The sequence below is a fragment of the Molossus molossus genome, unplaced genomic scaffold (assembly GCF_014108415.1).
Source record: "Molossus molossus isolate mMolMol1 unplaced genomic scaffold, mMolMol1.p scaffold_m16_p_5, whole genome shotgun sequence".
Classification (NCBI taxonomy): Eukaryota; Metazoa; Chordata; class Mammalia; order Chiroptera; family Molossidae; genus Molossus; species Molossus molossus.
Window position 1 is genome coordinate 114,497,429 of NW_023425388.1, and position 12,313 is coordinate 114,509,741.

The 12,313-nt window shown below is 42.2% G+C and overlaps 1 protein-coding gene across 1 annotated transcript in view; it reads right to left on the reverse strand.

The window, feature by feature from the left end:
- Nucleotides 1-12,313, reverse strand: part of LOC118617726 (ceruloplasmin-like) — a 41,706-nt gene that overhangs the window by 7,767 nt on the left and 21,626 nt on the right. Inside the window, exons 13-16 of the mRNA XM_036243703.1 lie at nucleotides 11,853-11,992; nucleotides 9,364-9,492; nucleotides 6,768-6,874; nucleotides 5,678-5,879 (exon numbers count right to left, since the gene is read on the reverse strand). Coding sequence (XP_036099596.1) covers nucleotides 5,678-5,879; nucleotides 6,768-6,874; nucleotides 9,364-9,492; nucleotides 11,853-11,992 — 578 coding nt within the window. The remainder of the gene's footprint in view (nucleotides 1-5,677; nucleotides 5,880-6,767; nucleotides 6,875-9,363; nucleotides 9,493-11,852; nucleotides 11,993-12,313) is intronic.

Sequence of the window (12,313 nt, forward strand, 5' to 3'; positions counted from 1 at the left end):
AGGTTAAAGACAAAGAGATAATCTTAAAGATGGCAAGAGAAAGATAGTTAGTTACCTACAGGGAAGCTTCCATAAGGCTGTCAGCTAATTTCTCAACAGAACACTTCAGGCCTCAAGGGATTGAAATAAAATATTCAAAGTGATGAAAAACAAAGACCTGCAACCAACACCACTCTATCCAGCAAGGCTATCATTTAAAATTAAAGGTGAAATAAAGAGCTTCTCAAACAGAAAAGAAAGCTAAAGAAGTTCATTACCAACAAACAAGTATTGTAAGAAATGTTAAAAGGCTTTTTTTAAGAAGAAAGAAGAAAAGAACTATATATAGAGAGAACATAGGTATAAAGATTGAATAGCAATAAATAAGTACCTGTCAATAATAATTTTAAATGTGAATGATTAAATGCTCTAATCAAAAGACTCATGGCAGCTAAATAGATTAAAAAACATGGCCCATATATAAGCTGTGTACAGTAGACCCACCTCAAAACAAAAGATACACAGAATGAAAGTGAAGGGATAAAAAAAAAAAAAAAAATCCATGAAAGTGAAAACAAACAAACAAACAAAGCTGAGTTAGCAACTCTTATATCAGACTAAATTGACTTCAAAACAAAGGCCATAACAAGAGACAAAGAAGGACATTACATAAAACTAAAGGGACCAATCCAACAAGAGAATAAAACCCTTTATAAACATATATGCACACAACATAGGAGCACCTAAATATATAAAGAAAATCTTGGTGGACAGTAAGGGAGAGAGCAACAGTAATACTGTCATAGTTGGGAATTTGAACACCCATTGACATCAATGGATAGAACTTCCAGACAGAAAATCAACAAGGCAATAGTGACCTTAAACAACATACTGGACTGGAAGGATTTAATTGATATTTACAGAACATTTTATCCCAAAGCAGCAGAACATACATTCTTTTCAAGTGCATGTGGAACATTCTCTAAGATAGACCAAATGCTAGGACACAAGATAAGCTTTAATAAATTCAAGAAGATTGAAAGCCTATCAAGCATCCTCTCTGACAAAAATGGTACGAAACTAAAAATCAATTACAACAACAAAAACAAAACAAAACAAAAGCACTCAAACACATTGAGGCTATAGAAGATGCTATTAAACTATGCATGGATGAACAATGAAGTCAAGGAAAAAACTAAAAGTTACCTGGAGACAAATGAAAATGAAAATGAACACACAACAACCCAAAATCTGTGGTGCACAGTGAAAGCAGTCCTGAGAGAAAAATTATAGGCCTACCTCAAGAAACAAGAAAAATCTCAATAACACATCTAATCCTATACCTAAAAGAACTAGAAAAAGAACAGCAAACAAAGCCCAGAGTAAGTAAAAGGAAGGAAATAATAAAGACTAGAGTGGAAATAAATGACAATGAAACTAAAAACATGGTGTAAAAATCAATTAAACCAAGAGCTGGTTCTTTGAAAATACAAACAAGAACAACATGGATGAATCTTTAACCAGACTTATGAAGAAAAAAGAGAGAGGATCCAAATAAATAAAATCAGAAATAAAAGAGGAGAATTAACAATGGACAGTACAGTAATACAAAGAATTGTAAGAAAATATTAGAAACAACTATATGCCAACAAATTGGACAACTTGGGTAAAGTGTATACATTTTTAGAAACATACAATCTTCCAAAACGGAATCAGGAAGGATCAGAAAATCTAAATAAACCAATTACAACTAATGAAATAGAAGCAATAATAAAGAATAAAAAGAACTCCCAGCAAACAAAAATCTGGGCCTAGATGGCTTCACAGGCAAATTTACCAAACATTTAAAGAATTAACACCTATTCTTCTCAAACTATTTCAAAAAATTTGAGAGGCCAGCATTACTGTATTTCTAAAACTAGATAATGACACTACAAAAAAAAGAAAATTGTTGGCCAATATCCACAATGAACATAGATGCTAAAATCCTCAACAAAATATTAACAAACCAGATCCAGCAATACATTAGAAAGTTCATAACCCATGATCAAGTGAGATTTATTCCAGAGATGCAAGGTTGGTATAATATCTACTTATCAATAAACTAAATACACCACATAAACAAAATGAAGGATAAAAATCACATGATCCTATCAATAGATGCAGAAAAAGCATTTGATACAATCCAGCACCCATTTAAGATAAAAGCTCTCATAGAGTGGAAATAGAGGGATCATATATCAACATAATTAAGGCCATATATGACAAACCTACAGCCAATATCATACTCTATGGGCAAAAACTAAAACTGTTTCCATTAAGAACAGGAACAAAACAGGGATGTCTGCTTTTACCACTTTAATTCAACATGGTACTGGAAGTCCTAGCCACAGCAATCAGACAAGAAGAAAAAATAAAATGCATATGACTTGGCAAGGAGGAAGTAAAACTGCCATTATATGCAGATGACATGATACTGTATAGAAAACACTGAAGACTTCGCCAACAAACTACTAGAACTGATAAATGAATTTGGTAAAGTATCTAGATACAAAATTAATATTCAGAAATCAGTGGCATTTTTATATACCAACGATAAACTATCAGAAAGAGAAATTAAGAAAATCCCATTTACTATTGTTACAATAAAAATAAGGTACCCAGGAATAAATTTAACCAAGGAGATAAAAGATCTGAACTTAAAACATTACTGAAACTGAAAAATATATAAATAAGTGGAAGAATATATCATGTTCATAGCTTAGAAGAATTAACATAATTAAAATGTCCATACTCCAAAAACAATCTATAGATTCAATGCATTTCCTATTAAAATACTAATGGCATGTCTTAAGAATATAGAATAAATACTCCAAAAACTTATATGGAATCACAAAAGACCCTGAATAGCCACAGCAATCTTGAGAAAGAACAAAGTCGGAGGTATACACTACCTGATCTCGAACTATACTCCAAGGCCATAGTAATCAAAACAGCATGGTAATGGCATAAGAACAAGCATATAGATCAATGAAACAGAATAGAGAGCCAAGTAACATATCCACGCCTTTATGGTCAATTTGTATTTGACAAAGAAGGCAAGAACATGCAATGGGGTAAAGACAGTGTCTTCAATAAATGGTGTTGGGAAAATTGGGCAGCTACATGCAAAAAAATGAAACTTGATCACCAACTAACTCCATACACAAGAATAAACTCAAAATGAATAAAAGACTTAAATGTGAGTCATGAAACTATAAACTTCCTAAAGGAAAACACAGGCAGTGAAATTCCACACATCTTTCGAGCAATATTTTTGCTGATATGTCTCCTCAGGCAAAGGTAAAGGGGGGCTAAATGGTGATGGAAGGAGACTTGACTTGGGTGGTGAACACACAATACAATATACAGATGATGTGTTATAGAACTGTATCCCTGAAACCTATTTAATTTTACTAACCAATGTCACCCCAACACATTCAATAAAAAGTTTTTAAAATGCAGATTATGATGTACTAGGTCCGTGAAGCCTAAAATTCTGCATTTCTGACAAACTTCCAAATGGTGCTGCGCTGCTGACCATGGACCACACTTGCGCACAGGGGCTTGAAGGACTGCTAACCCTCTGTTCCACATCGCCCTCGCTCAGGCACTTGGTGCCTCCAGCGGGACACTGGCAATGCTTGGAGACATTTTTAGTTGCCACAATGTGGGGGACGGGGCTACTGGCAATTACGGGATGGAGACCAGGGATGCTGCTAAACATCCTACAATGCACAGGCCAGCCCTACGCAACAAAGAGTTATCTGGCCCAAAATGTCCATAGAGGCAAGTGTGAGAAGCCCTCATTTAGATCAAGTCTACATCTTAACAGGGTATCCGTGGGCTTCCACAATTCTGTTGACTTTTTCTTAGTACCTTAGTTTACATTTCCCTTCTTTTCTGCTAGACAGATTATTGTGCATCCTTAAAAATGCAAATGTTGCTTCCCTTTGTGAAACCTCTCTTGATCTTCAAATAGGAATTTAAAAGACAGCCCTGGGTTTCTGTTTCTGTTATAGCATCCCCCCAAGTCAGCCTTGCACTGTAACAATGCACGGTCTGCAGACCCCCACCGCAAACCACTGGAGAGAAGATGGGCCTGTGCATCTCCTTAGGGCCAGTACAGTACGTGTGCCCTCTGTGATGCCTACTGAGAGGATAATCAGAGCGGAGGTAGTCCTTAAATTAATGCTAAGTTTACATATATTTCTTGCAGGGGAAAAACTAAGAAATTAGAAATGATCATATTCAGATTTGCCTTCGTTAAGGATCCCTTACCTAGTCATTTCCCTAAGATTCCTAATGACTTGATTCAGTAAGATTGTGATTGAGATTGTTGGTGTGCTTTCTATTTGAATAATTGTCTTATTGCTATGATTCTAGATGGAGAAGGTCATGAACAGAACGAGCCTTGTCATAATCAACCTATAAAAGAATTTTGTTCAGCCCGGCCGGTATGGCTCAGTGGTTGAGCGTGGACCCTGCACCAAGAGGTCGCTGGTTCGATTCCCGGTCAGGGCACTTGCCCAGGTTGTGGGCCTGATCCCCAGTGGGGGGCACATAGGAGGCAGCCAATTGATGTTCTCTCCCATTGATGTTTCAACCTCTCTCTCTCCCTCTCCTTTCCTCTCTCTCTAAAATCAATAAAGAAAAAGAGAAAAAGAATTTTGTTGACAGGCATGGGGATTTTAAAAGTTCTGCCTGTGAAGGTCCTTGGGTAATGGGGTGGGGAAGAGAGCATGGGGCATGCGCTCTCCAGCTTACCTCCAACCCCACTGTCCCTGTGTTCATCCAGGTGAAGTGTTTGAAAAAGTGTTTGGCAAGGCCCTCCAGAGATGGCAGCTGGTGGTCTTGGTGCCCACTGCCCGCATGACTCCAAAGGTATAGTCAATTGTCACACTACTCAGGTAGGGGTCACAGCCCACAGGCCAGGTCCAGCCCATTCATTGCATTTTTCTTTTCCTTTTTACAAATTTTTTTGTTAATCCTCACCTGAGGATATTTTTCTATTAATTATTAAATAGAGTGGAAAGGAGGGAGAGATGGAGAGAAACATGGATGTGCGAGAGACACATCCATTGGGTGCCTCCTGCATGACCCCAACCGGGGCTGGGACGGAACATGCAACCCAAGTATGTGTTCTTGACCGGGAATCAAACCCGCAACCCTTTGGTCCTTGGGCCAGAACTAACCACTGAGCCAAACCAGGCGGGGCTCATTGCATTTTCGATGGCCTAAGAGCAAAGAATGGTTTTCACATTTTTAAGTGACTGAAAAAATATTTAAAAAACAAAATATTTCCTGATGTGTGAAAATTACATGACACACGAATTTCAGCGTTCATAAATGAAGTTGTGTGGGCTCATGTCCACTTCCGTTTGTCGGTCTCTTGTCTACCGGGCTATTGTGCTACCCTGGCGGGGGGAGGACGGCAGAGACGGATGGGGCCTCGGTCCCCGCAGCCGCCGCCAGCCCCAATTCTACTCTCGGTCCTTTGAGCAAAAAGTCGGTGGACTCCTGGTCCATGTGCCACATGCCCAGCTCTCTGGGACCATGTTCTCCGGACTGTGCTGATCCTGACAAATTGGAAGCTTCACCTGCTCCGTCTGTGGGAAACAACCCACAGCTACAGTCGGCGGCCGGTCAGCGGACATACCGTGCATTTGGTTGCTGAGGGCAAAAGTCTTATCCTTCCTGTCTACTTTGCTCGGGTCTAGGGAATAGGTGTTGATATTGTCTTCAAAGTACCAGGATTCGTTCTCATTAAAAATCATGAAGTGGAGAACACGGTGAACGATGCTAGGTTTGCTGTGTCTGCGACACACTATCAAAGGGCCTACCAGCCCGCTGTTAAGATCCTGAAGAGACAAAGCAAGATTATCAGTCACGCCCCCAAGGAAAAATTTGCCACAGTCAATAAAAAGAGTGGAATTGAGTTTTAGTTCTCGTGAGGTCAGATCCCAAGTTCTTAATGTTTAGGGTTCTAAGTCTGAGAATAAGAAACACGACATGTTACGTCCTTGATCAAAGAGAAATGGTCTCCTCTCACTTACTGGAGTTGAAATCAAATGAGAACAACACATCCCTGAAAGGGGTTTTAGACACACTCCTCAGGGGATTTAAGCGCTATTTTTGAACACTGAATGGAAGAACAGGACTTTGCTTTTAATTCGAGTTTCCTGGCTTTGGAGTTGGTTGGCAGAGATATCTAAAGCTCTCAGATCACTTCTCCTGTGATGTCCCCGTCCACACAGCCTTCTCCGGCTGGGAGTCTTGCTTTATTTTGATTTTGATTCTGGGTTGAATGTCTGAGCAGACTTTTGTTCCAGGCAGAAAATGGCCAAAATAAGTAGAAGTCCAAAGCAGGAACTCTTTTTTGTGTGTGTGTAAATGCAAATAAACTATAACTCCAGAGTTGAAGGTTAAAAAAAAAGCAATATGTATACATTTATTTCTCATTAATCATAGAATTTAATCTCTGTACTTTATTTTCTGTGACTCAGATCCAACTCAATGAAACAAAGAAGAGGATATTCCAAGTGACATTCTGAAAACTGTCATAAATCTAAGTAGTCATAGTATAATAATTTACTTTGCTCTTGAAAAATGCAGCATTTAGGTTACTTAATAGAAAGTTTATACAGAACTAAGATTTTTTTTGGAAAACAGAAAATAAACTCATTCTTCCTTCCATTATAATTTCTAAGAGGAGATAGGATGAAACACAGATTTGATTTCAAGTTTACCTTCACCGGGTTCACAGTGGAATAGTAAAACCAAGGTATGCATTCAAAGCTCTTCGAGGTAGGACCGGTTCTTTCAGGAATCTGCCAAATATATGTTTGGATGTTTCCTAAAATAAGCAAATACAGCATATTAATATGGAACCTTTTAAATCGCATGTCTTCATGGAGACCCAGACAACGATGCTGAAGCTATGCAGGTAACTGGTTGCAGATTCCTCTTTTTTTTTTCTCCTCTCTGGCTCTACTGCTCCCAGCGTTGTGACCTTAGTGTATCTACATTTCTGAGCTCTTGCTTCCTCAGGCACATGAGATGGGGATTTGGGGATTAGCCCAGACGATGCAGATGGAACTCTTGACATTGCATTACCTGGGCCACAGCGTACGTCCAACGCCACCATCAGTGGTGGGCATTACGTTGTCAGGGCTACTAGATTGAAACCTGACAGTGATTCTGCCATTGAAAAATGACAATGATTAAATATCTCATTCATTCATTCATCCATTCAACATTTATTGTAGTGACGATAACTCAGGCAACGGACTTGCTTTGAATCCCAGCTCTGGACCTCCCAGTCTGAGGACTACATAAGCCTCCTTCCCACCCCATGGCTGTTTGAATTACCCCTGCAGAACTGGAATCTCCCGGACTCTTGCAGGAAAGTTCTTTTGATGCCCCACCCTCACTCCTCACTGTGTAATCCTCCATCGCCCACTTCCAGACGCTTAAAATTAACTTTCCCAAGCACCTGTGACATCGTTTTCATCCTCCACTAACCAAGCCTCTCCCCAGCCTCCCTGCTTCCAAACTGCTAACAATCTGCTTACTGCTCGCCCTCCCCGTCCAGTGCACCACGCTGCCTGGGTGCAGCAGGCTCTCGGGAGGGTTTGTGGAGCACACGGAAGGTGAGCCTTCCCTGACCAGTCCCGAGTACTGACTCGCAAACACCCTTCATAGGGGATTCATGTTGGTGCCACCACAGGAGCTGGCTTTTCAAATCAAGGGGGAATATTCCGACCACATCGAAATCTACCTTCGTTCCCTGTGCCCCATAAAGTTTCCCTCTTTGATTTTGCCTCTTTCCTTGACACCCTCAATTTCTAGAACTTTTTGCTTTTGTGGGGAGATACGGGTGACACTCTGGACACCCCGCTCAGGTCCCTCTTGAACAACGGAAGACGGCTCCGCCGGCTGCCTACCCACCTTGCCCGGGCCTGCACCCGTGACTCTGCAGGGGAGGCGGGGCAGGAAGGAGTTCGGGGAAACTTCGGACAGGCGGAGGGAGAAAGTAGGAGCTGACATCACAGGCCAACGAACCGCCAGGCCCCCTCATGGGAGCCCCGCTCACGGTCAAAGGGAAACAGTTCATGCAGGAAACCCCTGAGGTGGTCACAGAAATCAACAGTAGGGACTGACTAATACCAGATGACTCCAAGAGGGAGGAAAACTGACCAGAGACTGACCCCAAAGCTCCTTATACCATCACTGTAATGGCAACTCACACCTATTTTACTATTCCATTGTGAACCACCATGACACTCTGGAAAGGACCATGTTAGTAACAAGACCCCCTCCCCCCAACAAGAAGGCAGAGTCAGAATTGGGCATGACAGTTCAGAAATAACCTACCCTTGGAAACACACGAACTCCCAGGAACTGACTGGCCTCGTGCTCAGACAGCTCCCTTGCGGGTTGGCCTGTGTCTCCTGAGACTCAGACTTCCACTTCTTTCACAACGGCCCTGTGTCCTGGCCTCTCTCTCGGTTTCTACCTGAATAAAACTTGTTTTCATTTGCTCTCTGACTCGCTCTTGAAATCTTTCCTGCATAAGGCAGGAACCTGGAGGTTGCCTGACACTGGAAATGTCCCAGGCCATGCTGGGGCAGAACCAGCCCCTGGCATGGAACCAGTCTGGTGGCACAGGGACATAAGGAGCCAGTTCTCACCCCAACTCAGGACAACTCAGGGCCACCCTATCGTCAGAATTTCTTGTAGGGCCGGTGGTGACTTCTACTGAGGCCGCATCTCTGTTCAACCTCTCCCCCTGCTCAATACTGCTCCCTCGTCTTCCTTCCCACTGTCATGGATCCCAAGGGTACTCCTTGCACACAAATCACGTTTCAGAGTCAGCTTTCTGGGCATTTACATGAAAAGCTTTTCATTATCTTCCACGTTGAGAACGCTGAATGGCATTCTCTATAGTGGTGAGAATGAGAACATGAGGGTCGTCACTTCCTCGTAGCACCTCAACTCTACCCCTGCCCCTCCCTCACACACTGCATCTCATACCCAACTCCTACTTTAGCATTTGCCTTAGGGAGATTGAATATAAGAACACATGGCCGCTGGACCCGTGGACAGGTGCAAGGGGGGTGGCCTTAGAGCAGAGACTGTGTACCCTGGAGAGTTTTGCACAGGGTGCCCCCTCCTGGAAGCAAACTCAGTTTGCCAAAGGAACTGCTCTACCAAGTTTTCAGGCCCTTCTGACTAGTCCACTGGTCTTTCTCATTTGGAACTACACCTGCATTTAAGAAAGAACATTACCACCACAGTCCTGTATAAAAGCTAAGAGGCTTTACTTTCTTCCAAAGCAGTTACCTGGCTGTGTTGGAATGATAGGGAAATTCTCTGATTTTACTCCGTGGGCATAAATAGAATATGGTCTTGAGGCTTTGTTTTTAAAGATAATTCGGACTTTCTCGCCAGGAGTGGCAAATATTAAAGGACCTAGCAAATGTAAAAAGAAAAACGTGTAAGTAATCTTTATTTATTTTAAATTAGCGTCATCTGTCCTCTAAGTATTTACACAGTAACATTTTTATCCTTTTCCTTAACATGCGCTGAATGAAATACAATCACATTTAACAAGTGGATCTTTGCTAATTTCTTTCTTTTTTCCCCCCAATTTTTATTAATTTATTTTTGTTACAGATGTTTCTCCTTTTTCCCCCTAGACACCCTCTTCCCCATCCAGTCTCCCCACCCCCTGGCATTGTTGTCTATGTCCATTGGTTACTCACACATGCATATAAGTTCTTTGGTTCATCTCATCTCATCTTGCCCTTCCACCCCCCTCCTCTGAGGTTGGTCAGTCTGAACCGTACTCCTTTCTGTGTCTCTGGGTCTATTTCATTCATCAGCCCACCTTGTTCCTTATATTCCACAAATAAGTGAGATCATGTTGTATTTGTCTTTCTCTGACTGGCTTATTTCACTTAGCATGATACTCTCCAGGTCCCTCCATGTTGTCTCAAAGGATAAGAGATCTTTCTTTCTTATAGCTGCATAGTACTCCATTGTGTACATGTACCACAGCTTTTTTATCCACTCATCTATTGATGGACACTGGGCTGTTTCCAGATCTTTTTTTTTTTTTATCCTCACCTGAGGACATTTTTCCATTTTTTGTTCAGATAGAGTGGGAGGGAGAGAGAGAGAGAGAATCATCGACGTGAAAGGGACACATTGAGTGGCTGCCACCCGCACGACCAACCAGGGCCGGGACAAACTGCAACCGAGGTACGTGCCCTTAGCAGGAACCAAACCCAAGTGTCTCTGGACCACAGGCTGACACTCTAACCACTGAGCCAAACCGACCAGGGCTGTTTCCAGATCTTGGCAACTGTAAATAGTGCTGCTACGCACACAAGGGCACATATATTCTAAAACATGACTTTTGCCTGGAAATATGAAGTCACCTGGAATTTTTATAAGCTCCATCTCCAGAAAACCTACTTTGAGGAGCATCAGTTAATGCATACAAAACACACACTTTAGAAATGGAGCACTACATCTGCTTTCTTGAGCCACCTCATCATTTAAGCCTTCAATTCTCTCCCCCCTTCATCCTAGTGGAAAATTGGGAGGAGCTGCAAGGCCTTCTTATGACCCAGGGTAAGTTTCTCTCTCACAGCCTGAAGACCCTTTATTTCCCTCTTTCTCTCTTCCACCCCAGGCTAAGGACTGAAGATACAACATTTGTTATAAATCTCCCATGTGGAAGCAGATTGAACGGTTGGCTCCCCAAATTCTAAGACAGAGACCATGTTGCGATGAACTAAGCAGAAAGGGCGCTCCTCAAACCCGTGCTATAATCCCCCAAACCAGAGCCCCGAGGAGCCCCGGCGAACACTGCCTACGCGTGCCGACACCTCTTTGACCCCTGTGGCGAGTCTGCCTTCTCAAACACGATGTTTGTGTTTTCTTTTCTATTTCCTGTTTTCTTTTGGATAAATGATGATGGAGTCTAGAGGGTCATATTGTGTTGCTTTGCGCGTTTCATTCAGCCAGAATCCCAGAGAAAACAAACATCCTGCTGTTACTAAAGATAGAGAAGCATCTAGAAGCAGTGGGAACTGGACAGCACAGCCCTCCCTCCAGAAGTCAAAAAGGGACACGCTGACCAGGAGCCAAGAACAAGAACCATTCCCCTTCGCCTGTGACAATCCGTCTTCTCGGGGTCTCATGCCGAGTCCTTTGATAGATACGCAGACAGCGGGGCCCAAGCAAGACTGGGCACGCGGGAAGGCCACGTGACTGCGGGAACTACTGTGCAACATGGGACAGCCGTCTGACATACAGAGCCATCATGTGACCTGCGGAAATGCCACGTGACCTGGGAGAATGTTACGTGTGGCTGCCGTGCAGGTTTCCTGTCAAGGGTGGAAGGAAAGGCTCCTTGTTCTCACTCTTGCACAGAGATGAAATTAAGTCTTAACATTGACGTGTTTAAGTTAAACACAGATGTGAACAAAGATGTCCCCGCCTCACTATAGAAGAGTTTCTGGGCCTCCGTTTACTTTAAATGCAGTTATCTCTAAATGCTGTTTCCGAGGTCCCTCCCAGATCCAGAAATCTCGGAGTCTGAGTACAACAAGCCGGGCAATGCGAAACTGACCGTGGTCATTTTCCAGTGTCTTTCCATTAGACAAGGCTGGACTCACTCGGTTTCCAGGAAAACCAGTTAGAGTTAGAATGACAGGCATCGTCCTCTGTCGAGATGGAAGTTGACAGCGTCCCCAGTGTGTGCCACCATCTCCAGGGGTTGGAGACCAAACCCCAGAACCAGCCTTACTCTGTACCCATACCTAGTATATCCAGATGCTGCTCATCTCCATTTCTTTTTGTTTGCTTTGTGAACGTGATGTCGTCGTATTGACGGTACACGGCCTTCTTATATTTGGACCCAAGAAACATCCCAGTTTTATCCAAATATATGTCTGTTTCACTTAGAGAAAATGGAAACAAAAGCAAAACCCACAAATTAGTTAATTTAACAATTAAATTAGATACAGTCCCACATGGAAGAGCTTCTTATTGAAATAATGCAATTTATTCATAACTAGAAGCTATTCACCTTAGAAAGTAATTCTTCTTTCTTTAAAAAAATATATTCATTCTGGTAAGATTGTTGGATACTTACTCCATACTTTAAAACATATTTTCAGAGTAAGATTTTAGTTTTGATAAGTAAATAAAAAGTGAGAGAGACAATTGGAGAAGGAAATCATAGTGTCTTTGGTTTGAGATTCTCAGGAGAACAGGTGGT